At 42.7% G+C, this 15186-nt stretch overlaps 1 protein-coding gene across 1 annotated transcript in view; it reads right to left on the reverse strand.

The window, feature by feature from the left end:
• The window catches only part of CFAP52 (cilia and flagella associated protein 52), a 374850-nt gene that overhangs the window by 85860 nt on the left and 273804 nt on the right, over positions 1-15186 (reverse strand). Inside the window, exons 8-9 of the mRNA XM_069654573.1 lie at positions 12546-12716; positions 11464-11612 (exon numbers count right to left, since the gene is read on the reverse strand). Coding sequence (XP_069510674.1) covers positions 11464-11612; positions 12546-12716 — 320 coding nt within the window. The remainder of the gene's footprint in view (positions 1-11463; positions 11613-12545; positions 12717-15186) is intronic.

The raw sequence follows: 15186 nt of genomic DNA on the forward strand, positions 1-15186 counted from the left end.
CTTGCAATGCTTAGTTTGGATATAGAATTGCCTTTGTCAGACCATACAATATGAAAAATTGCATTGAGCTCCTGAAGGACTGTGTCCTGTCAATGTAGTATTTCAACGCTCGCTTGAGGTCAAGTGAGTGTAATGCCACCTCTGCCGGTGACAAGGGCTTGCTAAAGAAAACAGGAAAGGATATTGTTGAATTTTGTGGAATTCCGTGGTCACTTTGGGAACGAATTGCAGATTTGTCATGAGAAGTACCCTATCTTTTTGGAACCGTAAGTATGGCTGGTTGATTGCGAGAGCCTGCAGCTCCGACTCGCTCCTAGCTGACATAATAGCCACCAGGAAGGCATCTTTCCAGGACAGATATCCTAGAGGTACAGAGGCCATAGGTTCTAACGGTTTCTCCATGAGCCTAGAGAGCACAGTGTTGAGGCTCCATTCTGGCGATATCCGTCTTACTGGTGGAAAACCTCTGAAAAGGCCTTTGAGGAAACGCTTTATGAGCCTGCGTCGGAAGAGAGAGACTCTTTTCTCCCTCCTGGTGTACCTTGAGATGGCTGCCAAGTGCACCTTGATGGTATTGTGTGCAAGGCCTTGTTTGTCCAGGCCTAGAAGGTATGGCAGTACCTGCTCTGGTGTCACCCAGAACGGGTTTAGTCCTTCCCGGTGTTGTTGGCATTGGGTTTCGCAACCCTTGCAAAAATGCTTCCACTTCAGGCGGTATGATTTGTTAGTGGTGGGAGCTCTAGCCAGAAAATGTCTACACTCCTGAGATATGTTTAGGGCTCCGAACTCTACGGAGTCAGGAGCCACGCCATCAGGCGCAGTGACTGAAGGTAGTGGTTTACAATGTTCCCTTTTCCATGCATTATGATGTCTGGCACAATGAGAATTACTTTTCAGGAGTGGTGCTTGATCGTCCCACGAAAAAGCAAAAGCGTTTCCCATCAAGTCCTTTTGGGGAATCCTGCTGGTGTAAAAGGCACATTTCTTGTTGTGGATTGTTGCAAATAGGTCTACTGTTGTCCGACCCCAGCGCTGGAACAGTGATTGCAATGCTGTCCGGTCGAGCTCCGATTTGTGATTTTGGGACATTAGCCTGCTGAGGCTGTCTGCCGTCTGATTCTGGTCCCCGGTAGGTGGAATGCCTGAATGTTGATCCCATGGGCCATGGGCCAGGGCCATGTCCATTGAGCTTCCTTGGACAATGTTCTGGATCTTCTTTTACCTTTTAGCTTTGTCGTATTGGTAGGAAAGACATGAGAGCCCAATCGAACCACTCAAAGTTCGAGTACATTTATATGTAGGAATGTTTCCTGGGGCGTCCGTTGCCCTTTGACATGTCGTTGGTCGAGGTGGGTGCTCCACCTCTGGTGGGAGGTGTCCGTAACTAGTGCCTTGTCGGGTGTTGGTTTTGGCTGCCCACCTATGGAGCTGTGAGTGTAGCTCACGGGCGACCCATACCTTCTCCCCCCATGATCCGGTGGTTTGGGACCAGTTTGCTGCCAGGAGCTCTTGCAGCGGTCTCATCTGAAGCCTGCAGTGTGGGACCAATAATATACACAACGCCATTGTCCCCAGTAGTTGCATGCACTGACGGACCGTTATTTACCTTGTTGGTGTGAATATTTTCAGCAGGGCCACAAGGGTGTTTAGTCTGTCGCTGGGGGGACGTACCTTTGGTTTCTGGGTGGAGAATTCCGCTCCTAGGAATATGAGCCTACTGGACAGCCACAAGAAGAATTTCTTGTAGTTGATGGTGAAGCCTAATGTTTGCAATAGGTGTTACTGATGCTGCTGTCGATGACTGTGCTCCCTTCCTGGATGGAGATCATACCAGCCAGTCGTCTAAATAAGAATAGACGTGGTGTCCTTGCTTGCGCAGGCTGGCTGCCACTGGCACGAGGCACTTTGTGAGGGTAGTGGAGCCAATGCTAGGCCAAATGGTAGGACTTTGAACTGGTAGTACGACTTTCCGACCATAAACCGGAGGTACTTCCGGTGCCCTGGATGGATGGGTACGTGAAAATATGCATCCTGGAGATCTAGGGATGCAAGGTATTCGTGGTGCTGCATTGCTTCTATGACCTGCTGTAATGTGATCATAGTGCACTTGTGGCACTTTATACATTTTTTTAACCTTCTGTGGTCTAAGATGGGCCTCCACTTTCCATCCTGTTTGAACAACGACAAAGTATCAGGAGTACACTGCCTTTCTCCTTTGGTCCCTGGGGACTTTTTGTATGCCCCTTTTTTGTAGCATGAGCTGCACTTGTTGTAGGAGCGTGGTCTTGTGCGCTTGTGGTTGGTGGTTTGGAGGTATGGGATGGTGTGTTTGTTTGAACTCTAGTAGATGCCCGTATAAAACCACATCCAGCACTCATTTGTCCTTTGTTAGTCTTCTTATTTATTTATTTTTATTTGATTTTCTAAAATATGTAATACAAACAAACAACCCCCAATGTTACACAGCATATTATCACCAATTATCATGCCTCTTTTTAGCACATCTGTCATGGTGTCTGCAACCTGTAAGTACCTGCATCACCATCAGTACATTGTGCCCTCCTTGCCCCTCTTTATCCAGTCCCCCCCTGTGAAATCATTACTTTCAGCTCATGACCCCAGAAGTTGGTTGTTCCTTGTTAAGCGGAATCATGGCATACAGATTCGGAAATCATGAGTGCAAACAAAGAGTGCGTTAACGCATTCCAAGACATAATATCCTCACTCGGTTCAGTTAAGTCCCGATTAGCTGCTTTTCGCCACACCACCGTTTCTGCCAGTGTCCATTTCTATAAATCTCTCCACCACATCTCCACCGATGGGCCCTTCAGAGACTTCCAATTCATTGCTATCTTAAGCTTTGCAGGCACATAGGCGAGATCTTTCATCTTGCCCATGTAACGTCTGTTCTTGGGGCGTGGAAAAATGCCCAACAAACAAGCTACAGGAGATTGTACATCCAGGAATACTTCCCCCCTGCACATTCTGTTAGCAATTTCCCTCCAGTATTGTTATATTTCAGGGCAGGCCCAAAACATATGTACTATCCCTCCATTCTCCTCGTTAAACCTAGGGAAGTGTTGTTTTCCTGCGCCCTTAAATGTGGAGATCTTGTGTGGTATTAAATAAGCTCTGTGTATTATATAAAGTTGTGTCAAGTGCAGTTTGGAGTTCCTGGATACTTGTTTGTGGTAACCAGTTACTTTCCGCCATTCTGCGTCTGTGAAGGTCTTCCCCAAGTATGTTTCCCATGTCTGTCATATTTTCAGTGTGCTCAAGGAATAATTAGAGAGGAGTAGTTCATCTAGTCTGCACACCATGTGCCGCCCTTCCTGAGATGTCAAATATTGTTTCTACCGCTTTGTGCGTGGCTGCTTGTCCGCAAATGTTTGCCACCATCACTTTAGTGCATGTGTAATTGTGTGGTATAGTAAGTGCTGACCCCCATGTTTGCCTGTGCGCTCCTGCAGCTCGTGGAACTCCATTAATGTGCCCTCCTGCAATAGATCTCCTATTGTGACTATCCCCACATACTCCCAATGTTTACGTATCCCAGTTTGTAATTGTCATCCATCTGTTAGCACCGTGACCAGGGCAATTTGTGTGGACACACGGTCTGTGATACTTAGTATCTTACATGCTCTGTGCCACAGCTGTATACCTAGTGGCACTAGATAGGGTTGTTGTCCCAAATGGAGGGTCGGTAACCACAGGATCTCTTTAAGATAAAACCGTTTTACTACTGGTTGTAGTAAAAATTTATCAAGTGTAGGTTTGTCTGCCAGCCAGCCTGCCACAAACTGTAGTTGGCCTGCAAGGAAGTATAATTCGAATTGCGGGTCCTTTATCCTTCCTTCCACATGCGCTCTTTGGAGTGTGTTCAAGGCCACCCTGCATCAACCATTCTGCCATAGAAACATCTGCACTCTGTATCTAGTGTACCAAAAAAAGCGCTTGGGTTTGTTATATGGGATATTTACAAAGTAGTGTAACAGCCTGGGCAATACTACCATTTTCAACAACGCTGCCCTACCCATTAGTTATAGGGGCAATCGCCCTCAGAAATTCATGGATCTGGTGCTTCCCTCCAATGCTTTTTGCATGTTGTATTTATGCCTGAGTGCAGGATCATGGTATATGTCTATCCCCAAGTAACGGAACGTGTCCCTGTGGCATTTTAGCACTAAGGTGGGTAACGGGTCCCTATTTACTTTAGTCAGGCCAACGAATGTGAACAAACAAAACTTTTCCTGAGTGATTGTGAGGCCCGATAATTCAGTAAAGCTAGTGAGGACGTCTAGTATATGCTGCAGATTCTCTTTAGGCTGCTGTATGTATAGCAGCATGTCGTCTGTATATATGGCAGTAAATATTGTACACCATTTATGCATATTCCCACCTCCCGATACTCCTTCCTAAGGTACGCCACAATCGGCACAATGGCAAGGATAAAAAGCTTTGGGGATAATGGACACCCTTGTCTTGTGCCCTTCTCGAGTTCCCATTGTTTGGATAAGTGTTGACCCGTTCTGACCCTGGCCATTGGTTCATTATAAAGTACTTGTACCCACCAGATGAACCCGTATCCAATTCCAAATGTATGTAATATAGCATATAACCATTCCCATTTGATAGAGTCAAACGCTTTCACCGCGTCCAGAGAGGCAACCGCACAGTGATGGTTGTGTGTTCTGGTGCTCTCTATTACATGATGCAATCGCCTTAAGTTCCATAATGTGTTCCTGCCTGGCACATAACCTGTTTGTGCACGTGGTGCATGCCTTTTACACCAGCATCAATGTCATACTCGAGGACGACAGAGGCCCTCGAAGGACACACGGTTGACAACACTGGTCGCCCTCCACTGAGAAAAATGTCTGAGCTGCAAGCAGGATATCGGAGTATATCAAAGAGGAGGAATATGTGGGAGGACACAATGCATTCCAATAGTTTTTCTCTAAAATTGTAATGTAAGAAATGGTAGAGTATATGCAGGATCTAGAGAACAAGGTAAGATATGTGGGGAAAGAAAATAGGTGTGTTTTAAATGACCCTATGATAGCGAGACAGACAAAATGTCTAAAAAAGAAGTGCGTAGAATAAAGAAGCTGAAGTTGGATGTGGTAGAGGAATTGAAAACATTGAGAAGCATGTGCAAGAAATACAAAAATATGATTAGAGAGTACAAAACCACTGAAGCTCCTGCTCAACGGTTTAACCTTCTTAGAGTTCTTCTTGAAAAAGAGGCACATGCATTTTGGCATCTGTATAATACGTGGGTGGATAGGACGCATAATGGGAAGGAAATTAATCCCATATCCTCTGCTACTTGGATTAATCACATAACATCATTACACAATTTGGCCACAGAGGGGGAGGAACCTTCTGCAGCTGGCTATGTTAATATAGAGAGCAGCATCTTTGATTATTCCATCGAAAACATCACACGATTAATAATTAATCTTAAAACATGCAAAGCTTCCGGACCAGATGGGATGCCTAATATAGTTTTAAAAGCGGACCCGGGTCTGTGCTCTAAAATATGACATAATTTATATAAGACAATATTCATAACCTCAAAGCTGGAAGGACTGAATTATGATTCCTATATATAAAAAAAGGTAATAGAGAAGACCCTTTGAATTACCGTTTACTAGCAATGATTGACGCTTGCTCTAAGCTGTTTGCACAAATCCTTAATTGTTGCATTAAGCAACAGCACATTTTGAAGAACCAACAGGCCGGCTTCAGAAGGGGCTTGGGTACCCCATCGAACCTGTGGGCATTGAAATACTTTGAAAGAATGGCCAAAATGAATGTGAGTAACCTGCTGTTCATCTGCTTTGTGGATTACAAGGCAGCATTTGATATGGTTATTAGAATTAATTTGTGCCGGAAACTGGAAAGCTGGTGCCTTGATCGGGGAATCATTTATTCTTTTCAAGAAATATACCCTGATACAAAAGTGAAAATACTTATAAATCAGGAGGGAGTTCTTAGTGAGAGTTTAGCCACAAACCATGGACTGAAACAGTGTCAGGCTTAGGGGTACAGCTGGCCTGTTTGGCGACTTGAGAGTCCAATCTTGTTGGTGGTACTAGTTGTCTTACTTGTATGGGATATGTTCAAACAGGTCGAGGGAGTAGGAGACCCCCACCTTCCCTGTGATTCAATTTAAATCACTGAATTAACGGTAAGCCTCTGGAAACCCGTCATGACCTATGCAAAACACAAAAATGAAGAACCAGGATACTGCGCCTGGAGCAGTATCCTGGATCTTCATTCTTGTGTTTTGCATGGACTGAAACAGGGCTGTGCCCTCGCATCCCTCCTTTATAACCCATATGTTTCAGATTTAGGTGAGACAATGGGTCTCGTTACAAGTGTGGCAGTGAGGAAATAAGGGTGCCGGTAGCAACGTACCACACTATGAGTCTGCCTGCAGGGGCATTTTGCGCCCGGCAGGTCTGACCTGGCGGGCGCAATGGTACCGGGAGGCAGATTTATCACAGAACCACCAGCACTGTTAACAACAGTGCCAGTGCTTCCGTCTCCCCGCTCCCATTGAGTCCTATGGGACGCCACAGAATTGGGGAACAACATTTGCCGGCGCCTGACTTTACGATCCGCCGGGACTTGTAATGATCCGGTGGCACTGGGATATCAAGTGCCGGAAAAGTGTTACGAGTCCGGCGGCAACCCGCCGGTAGCACAGGCGAATTACAGTCGGACTCCTAATGAGGCCCAATGACAGAGTGCCATAATTCCCCCCCTCCCTCCGGAGGTTTACAACAAACATCTTGGTTAACCTATGCAGATGATACAATCCTTCTGGATCAAACCTCTTTGGGTTTGCAACACTCCGTGATGGCTTTGGAAAGATATTCTACCGACAATGGATTGGCTGTCAATTATGCGAAGACTAAAATCATGGTTTTCCAAAAACACAGACAGAAGAAAATGAAATATAATTGGAAGATTGACAACCAAGCTATTGTGGTTGTGGATAGTTACACATACCTGGGTATCCCATTTTTCCTTTTAGATAATGGGGAGAAGTTGGGGCAGGGGGTGGCAAATAAGAAACTATATAAAATATAAATGAGGTTTTTTAATTGCCGGACTATTACAAATCTATAATGCTAGTATTATGACAGGGATATTATATGGGCTTGAAATTAACACTGATAAGCAAACTGGGTGGCTCACTGCCCTGGAGGCTAAGATATGGAGAAGTACGCTGGGTATGTCTAAATGCACCCCAGTTGAAGCAATATACAGCACAAAGCACTTTAAAAAACATAAATAGCGCTGTATTTTATTTAATAATACAAATGGAAGAGAATGATGTGGAATCAATGTTAAGTAATTTTTATCAGATTTTTAAAGATAGCCTAACTGCCCTATTGCCTGCGGTATGAAAGAAAGAAGTTTTAAGCTTTTTAGATAATATTGGGTTTGAGATAAATATGTCTAATAATATAACACTAGCAATGAAAGAAATGAATGAGAAAGCCTATATGTGGGATAGATACAATAATTTTGTATGGCTATCCTGTAAGAGTTTATATAAGAGATACGTCTTTCAGGCTTTCCCTGGTAGAGATTCTTTTAGTTACCTGAAGTGTATCCACAACAGTAAAGTATGTCACTTTATTTTATTACTGCGACGAGAGATTCGACAAACTATCGAGATTGGGGGCCTGGAAAAAAATGTCTTATGCAGAACTCTGATGCAGACTGTGTAAACATGATATAGAAACCCTGAGACATCTGTAAACCGAATGTACTGCTATTAAATATCTACTTGTGGTTATACAAAAAATAAGTTTCCTTTGGACAGATTAAACACAGCGCAGGCTTGGGTTTTTCTTCACAAAGGCAACAGCCTAGTTTTGAATTGTGCAATGTATTACATATGGACGGAAGAAGTTGAACAATCATTGAAACAAATATGAGACAATACACATGAATTAGGTGAAGCTTTTATAAACTCATGAATTTGAATGGTTTTTAAATGCAATGTAATTTATGAATTTTGATGGTTTTATGCAATTGAAGAAATACATTTTTACTATGTTCTTATTTCTTTGTGATTTATAGTGTTTAATGTTTTTGTTGTTGTTACTAAAAACAAACAAATAATAATAATAATAATAAAATCTTTTATTTGATTTCTTTTAGGTCAATGTTACTTCAAACTTGAGAACACAGAGAGTCACAAGCAGAGTGCTGTCATTTTTTATTTAATCCACTTCCCCGGGGTTGTAGACTCAGCAATAGTAACTCAAAGCTTGTGGAGCAGACAACTTTGAAGGGGTTAGCAGGGTTCATCTTCAGCCTCGGCGGGACTAGAAGCTGGGATATGATAGGTATTTGATTTTTTGGAAGAACTTCTGCTGGAATTATTCTTTCTTGCCAAGGTGAATGTTTCTCTTGTTTAGTTTACAGTTTGTTAGCCTTGTCTGTTTCCTCGTGTAACAGAGACTTCTTTTTCAGATCCCCTTTGGCTCTCTCCCAAACTTTGCCAACTCCCATTAGCTGTTTCTCGGAGTTGGAAAAACTTCACCAGTGCTATCGGGGACGTAAGCAATGATATCTGTTTCACCTGGATTGGTAACCAACTTGGTATTCTTTCTCTTATGTATCAAAACATCGCCAAGATTCTGTATACACTCCTGGCTTGCCACAGCTTCTTCGTAGCAGGCCTGGAGTAGCGGTTTCGACGTAGTTATTGGGCTGCCCGTTCCACCCACTACAGGTCATGCCACCGCCGCGCACTCTCTCCTCCTTCGTTAGGCCGACTGCCGGCCAAATGTCAAAGCGCTTTCTGGGAGTCTCACCTATGATAAAAGGTTGTCGGGCCAGGACTAACTGATGTTCTGTTTCAGTCTCGACTATACACTTGCCCATCTGCCACCCAGCTTTGTTCAAATAACTTTTAGCGTTCTGTCTCAGTGTGGAACAGCAACTTCTCATGCGGTCCTCGCCGGGCCATGCTTCAGAAATCTTTGTGCATTCTCCTGCACACACCCTCTACGCTATGTTTCCTTCTTTGGTGGAACACTTGAACTCGCCTTTAAGTCTCTCCACATCCGCATCCCGTTCTGAAGATAGGCCTCGCCTTGGCCTCCGTCTCCCAAGAGATCTCCCCTTCTCTCATAGTCTCGAGCTCTCGATGGTCTCATTTGGGCTCCACCACACACTCTGGCTCTAATTCTCCTTCACTTTCTCGTTCTCGCCTCCTGTCATTTTTTTCTAATGTCCTCATGTAATGGGCCGATGCTAAAATAACATTAGTTCAATTGGCCACAGCTGGACAAGCAGCTTTCTCGTTTTATTTCATTTTCAAGTTGTTTCTCATCTCAGTCTTTGTTGTCTTCAGAGTATTGGAGTTTGTACAATAACACATAGTTTCGGATGGAACTCCAAATAATGGAGATCTAGCCATTGCCATTAGTCTATGGGGTTTGGAATTAAAGGAGCTGCATCTCCAACTAGTGTCTCTCTCCCCAGGAGGAGAATCCCTCCCCATGAGGTCCTCCCGCATTTTACCACCCCCAGAGGGACTTTTGGATCGCGACTGCACTGGTCTAGTCTCATGAGAAGGGTCTTCCCCGCTGTCCCTGGGGAAAAGTGACACCATCTGAAGGATCGTCACAGTGGCTACAACCATAAAACAGAAGTCCCTGAAGGGGGGCTAGCCCATGTGCTTAGGCATGAGTGAGTCACTCGGGAAATATTATATTTCATAACAGATTGATCACAAACAGACCAGCAAGTAGAGCATATGATACAATACAGAGATGTATAATAGTTATGGATAAAGGAAGTGAGGAATGGCAGTCAATCCGCATCCAGGTGAGCTATAGTGCCTTCAAGAGTAAAATAAAGTACAGGGACATTTATGGTGTGTTGCAGCAAAGGAGAGATTGGTGGCAGCAAGTCACTAGCTGTGAAGTGGCATCTCCACAGGTGTTTCCCCTGTGAGTGGAAGAGATGTTGCCCCACAGGCATCAAAGGAGGAACCTGAATAGGATGCTTCCTCTTTATAGATGAGGGTGAGCCAATTATTCTTTGTGAGCAATGACATCACAAGGTCGGAATGTTCCACAGGTAATCTCTGTGTCCATTCTCTAACGATGAAAGAATTGCTCAGTAACCCAACAAGTGGCAGGCATAAAATAAAGGAGGAGAGGTGTAGTAAGTTCCCTCTCAGAAGAGGAAACTGTTAATTCAATACAGTGTAGAAAAAGCCAGCCGTGTTTATATAAAGGCTTAGTTCAAAACAATAGCTCACACCATGTCTAAAATAGAGGAATCACCATCTGGTGATCCCCTCAGCTAAACGGTCACTGAACCATTTATGCTGCAGTTTCATAAGAAGTGTTCAAATTGACTGCCGACATCTGGTGTTTGTTACTGAATGTCCTTAATTTCTGGTCAAAGAATAAAATAAACCATAAATAATCATGGAGTTGTTTATGGTAATATTTATGTGGGAGTACAGCCTAGCACCAATACAAGTTTGAGGTCCTATTACCCTGCTAGCAATTGCTTTAGGCACCGAGTATATATTTGAACAATATTGCACAGCCCTGGTCTCCTTTAATGACAAAAAGTGCAAAGAACTAAAGAAAGTAGGTAGGGGTTGCACGTGTCCCATACAAGACACATTAGAGATGATTAGATAGTGTCAAATTGATAAGGGACTAAAATAAATCAGAAATCCCTTTACATCACACTGTGGCATTTATCCATATCGTACCTGAGCTACAAATCTCCACATTCACTCCTCATTTCACAAGCATCTGTCGTTTGTGCTTTCTGCAAACCTTAATTGTTTTGCAACTACTATAGCAAGCAACTGACAGCATGGCATTCTATGTTCAATTTGTATTCATGCCTCTAGTGAGAATTCAGTTAAACCTCACTTGAAGTGACAGCCTGAACATGTATAGTGAACTCTAGGATGGTGCACATCGTAGTTATTCTTCACCTAAAAAAATACTCTTGACTTTGTTCATGAAATATATGACATGGAGCAGTTCATGTCACTACACTACAGAAAGTCTGCCCAGCAGCTCTCTGAAATCATTGGCCATGGAGCGTTACAATGACTTCTTGCCTGAAATGGTACTTTGTTGTCTCTTAGGAACATATGGGGTAGCTCATCTGAAATTACACCAGTGGCGCCTCTCATGAACTCTATCATCAGGAGCCACGCTTTGTCATTTTTCAACTGAAACAATGTTCTTGCCTCCCCTTTTTTTATTATAAACAACTCCATGTAGTGCAATAAACCAGCTTGGCTCTTTACCTGAAATGATACTATTGCCATCTTTCATCCAACTTATATAATCTATGGTATATATCAGAGCATGATCATTACTCATGCTGTAGACATGGTCTTGACAGCACTCCTAATTGCTTATGTTGGAGCAGGTCATTGTCACTTCTCACCTGATACGATGCTCTTGCCATCTTTCATGAACTCTAAGGCATAGCAGATCATGTTAGGCACAGTGATGCGTAACAGTTCTTTGTTGCTTGGGTTGTGCCAAACACGAATATCACTCTTGGAGCAAGTGGCAAACAACTCAGAAGTCCCACTAAAAGAAAACAAGAAAACAATAAGGCATGGCGTGATCGTCGAAAAGCACCAGTAACAAGATTGTATGAAAGAAAACACATCATTAACTGCTAGAAGGAGAACAATTACAATAGGGAGTGTGGAGTTTGGCACACTCACTCATGTCATCTAAAGTAAGCCCCTAATTCTCATCCTTCATCTCTTGACTGATTGATAGAATTTCTCTGGTCTCTAAATTAACAGTTATTACTGCAGATAACTCTAGCCTAAACAAAGCATCAGCAAGGGAGATGTGGCAAAGACGTAAAGGTAGGTGCATTATTTTGAACAGCAAACGCTGCTAGGAGAACTATATCTATGTTCAAACACAAAAGATAATATGGCTGTATTTGGTTAGCGGATTTTCACACATCTGGCTCAAATCCGTTTTCCAAGACTTATGGGCTACATGTCATAGCTTTCTCACAGCAGTTTCTGGGCTAGAATTGTTTCCCCGGGCACAACACTCTGTCAGACTAAGGAAAGCATGCCAATTGTGATCCAGTTCAAGGATTTTGCTGTATTTAGCATACAAATGTAGATGTTTGCCCTTAGGAAGTCTGATTCGTGCCCTTGTTATACTGAAAAATACCCCTTTCTCTTCACACTCTGGACTGACCAGTTGTAATGCATTATAACAATAGGACATAAAGCTGTGGACATTGGTGACATCAGAAACTGCTCACCACCATTGAAGTGAACATTCCTATGAGTTCCTCCATCCCTCTCAAACTGCTCCTGCAGTAGCTTTCCTAAACTGTCACCCTGAATCCACTGAGGGGGGATTGGGGCAGCTGTATTAATCTCTTATCTGGAAGGACAACCAACCTGTAATAAAGCGGCTGAAGCCAGGAATAATGACACTCCCTAAAGCAATCCCATACTTGGCAGGTGATCCTGTAGCTGTACTCACAAAGGGAAGACAATGTCATTCACAGATTCGCTGTGGCAGGTGGTGATGAGCTCTTCTTTGAACTCTGGGTAGTTCAAGCGATAGATGTGGGCCTCTCCTGTACCCACGAAGAACTGGTGACCTTGTCCTCGCAGGGTGATGGAATTTATCGAACCTTGCAACTTAAGGGACCTGAAAATTGGAATATATGAAAACACAAGTTAGAGGGAAAACTTAATTCAATTTTTTATTTTTTTTATTTTATTGAGCATTTGTAAGGCACTTATACAGCTGAATAGTGTTTCAAAGCTTCACAAGACTAAATGGGAAGCGAACAGGGGAAAAATAACAGTGGCAAAAACCGTAAACCCTACATGGTCCTACTAGGCCTTGCAGTATTCCGACGTGTAAGTGCAGCAAGAGAAGTGTAGGACATATGGCAGGAGGGGCTTGTACTAATGGCTCTCCGGAATGAAGATCCTTTTTAAGATTCGCAATTTACAATAGCATTGTGGGAACCCTCTTGGGTGGTGTGGAATTATTTCATAGATTGAGCATCTACAGATGAATAATTCTATACTATCCCTGCAGGACAAACCTATCCACTTGGCACCCCTATTCCTTCAGTGTTATAATCCTTGGTAGTTCCCCATCCTTCAAATGGTCTCTACTTACACAGACTAATGTTCAACCAGTCTTCCTACTGTCTCACCCCATCCGTCTCTCAAGGTAGAGGAAGATTATAGATACTTTGTTTGAGAACTTAAAGTTGAAAAAAAAACATTCAAAACTAAGTCTCAAAATGTATTGTTAAAAAATACACACTTTGATATAGTTTGTATTGTTATGGCTTTAAGTTTGAAATTTGTATTTATTGGACATATTGGTTAATTTTGTGTTTAAAATGTTTAACATGTTTTTCCTTATGCTGCTCTCCAAACACTGCTCGATACCCTCTCCTCCTATGTTCTCAGTCATGTTCAATGCCCAGTAGTCTTGTGTTTTTGTAACATTATAAAGATGATTACCCCAATTGCCTCATTTTCCCCTGCTGACCCTTAGCCCCTTTTTCATGAAACAATGTGTCCCTCTGTTCTTAAGGGGGGTTCTCTTAATATAAAAATATATAAATATAAAAATGAGCCGACACTCCTCTTTGCCCCACTTAGAACCATTTTACCTTGTCCTACTGATTGTTTTTTTACTGGTTGCTTCATTTTTCAAACTTATTGCCAGGTCCCTGCGCATTCAGGCTTTTGCACTGCTGATTTAGGTAGTTTGGGTTGAGTTAATAGTTTTTTCCTCAACTACATTAACTACATTTTAGTCAGCTGCAGTTTTCCCAGTTCAAGATGGTCAACCACCTGCTCAGCAATGATTGGCTACAGACTACAGTGATGCAACAATGATGCCGTTTGGAACCTCTGGATAGGTTCTAAACTGCCTTTCATTCAAGACTTGCTTAGGAGAGGTCACAGCGCTCAAGAGCCCCCATGAAGATTACAGATGTTAAGTTAAGAAACTACTCTACAGGAAGAAAAAGACTTCAGAAAGTGCCAGAGCCATCATTCAGATAAGTGACTGTTTAAGGAACAAGTTTATTTTGAATTCTAAGCAAAAGACTGCATGTACAGTTTAGTTTTGGATTTCAGGTTAAAAGCAATCTGAAAAAAAACATTTGTTATTTGTGAAACTATGTTATCTCTTTGGAACTGTAAATATTGTGCAATGTGTACTTGTTTGGATAAAAGCATGCACAAGCATATGTTTTGAGAAAGAAACGTGTTCAGAAGCGTGCAAGCAAAGACATTGCATTGCTATTTAGACACGTGTCGTATGGAAGCCGCTTTAGAGAAAAGGACCTTGCGGCGTAGGTCTGTGTGCTTCCGAAGGCAGGAAGTACGTTGTGTTTGTTTTCCCTGAAGTCAGCTGTAAACTGTGTGACGCAGTACAGAAGGACCCAGCTGAGGAATCGAATTGACGCTACCGAGCGTACGGAAACGAGAATTCCTGCAACTTTACCGGCGAGGACCGTTAGTCAGCTTTTGTTGCGCGCGTATTCGCGTATTTGCGTGCGTATCTTGTCACGGTGCAAGCACAAGTCATTCAGCTGTGCGGGTGCAACGGTGAGTCAGCTGGAAGTGCGCACACGCTTAATTCAGAAGTGAAAGAAGTGATACAATGAAACAGTCATATTTATCGACAGAAAGAAGTAGTATGCAATAGAACACTGAAGGTATCATAAAGAGACATGTAAGTGTTCAAGGTTTGCAATTTGTTAAATTACAAGAAGCAATTTAGGAAGTACGTAGTTGAGAGTATTAGCTACAGTCAATTGAAGCTGAATAGTTTTTTGAAGCGTTCTTAATAAAATAAATGACTTCCTCCTGAGAGAAGTCCAGTTCTCGGTTATCAAGAGTTATCAAGTCACAGTAAACTGAAGAGAAGTTTAAAAAGTAAAAGCAACAATAGCAGATAAGGTCAGAAGTTACAGAGAGCTCCACAGTTTTTCAAGTTGGTCAAACCAAGTTTAAAGAGTCCCTGTTTCCACTTTACAATAGCCTCAAGGCACTTAGCTGAAGTTGACAGGTAAAAGGGAAAAATGGGAGTAAAATACATGTAACTTATAAGTCAAGAGAGAGTTGTGCTAAATGTTAACTGC

The sequence above is a fragment of the Ambystoma mexicanum genome, chromosome 3q (assembly GCF_040938575.1).
Source record: "Ambystoma mexicanum isolate Mex_15411 chromosome 3q, UKY_AmexF1_1, whole genome shotgun sequence".
Lineage (NCBI taxonomy): Eukaryota > Metazoa > Chordata > Amphibia > Caudata > Ambystomatidae > Ambystoma > Ambystoma mexicanum.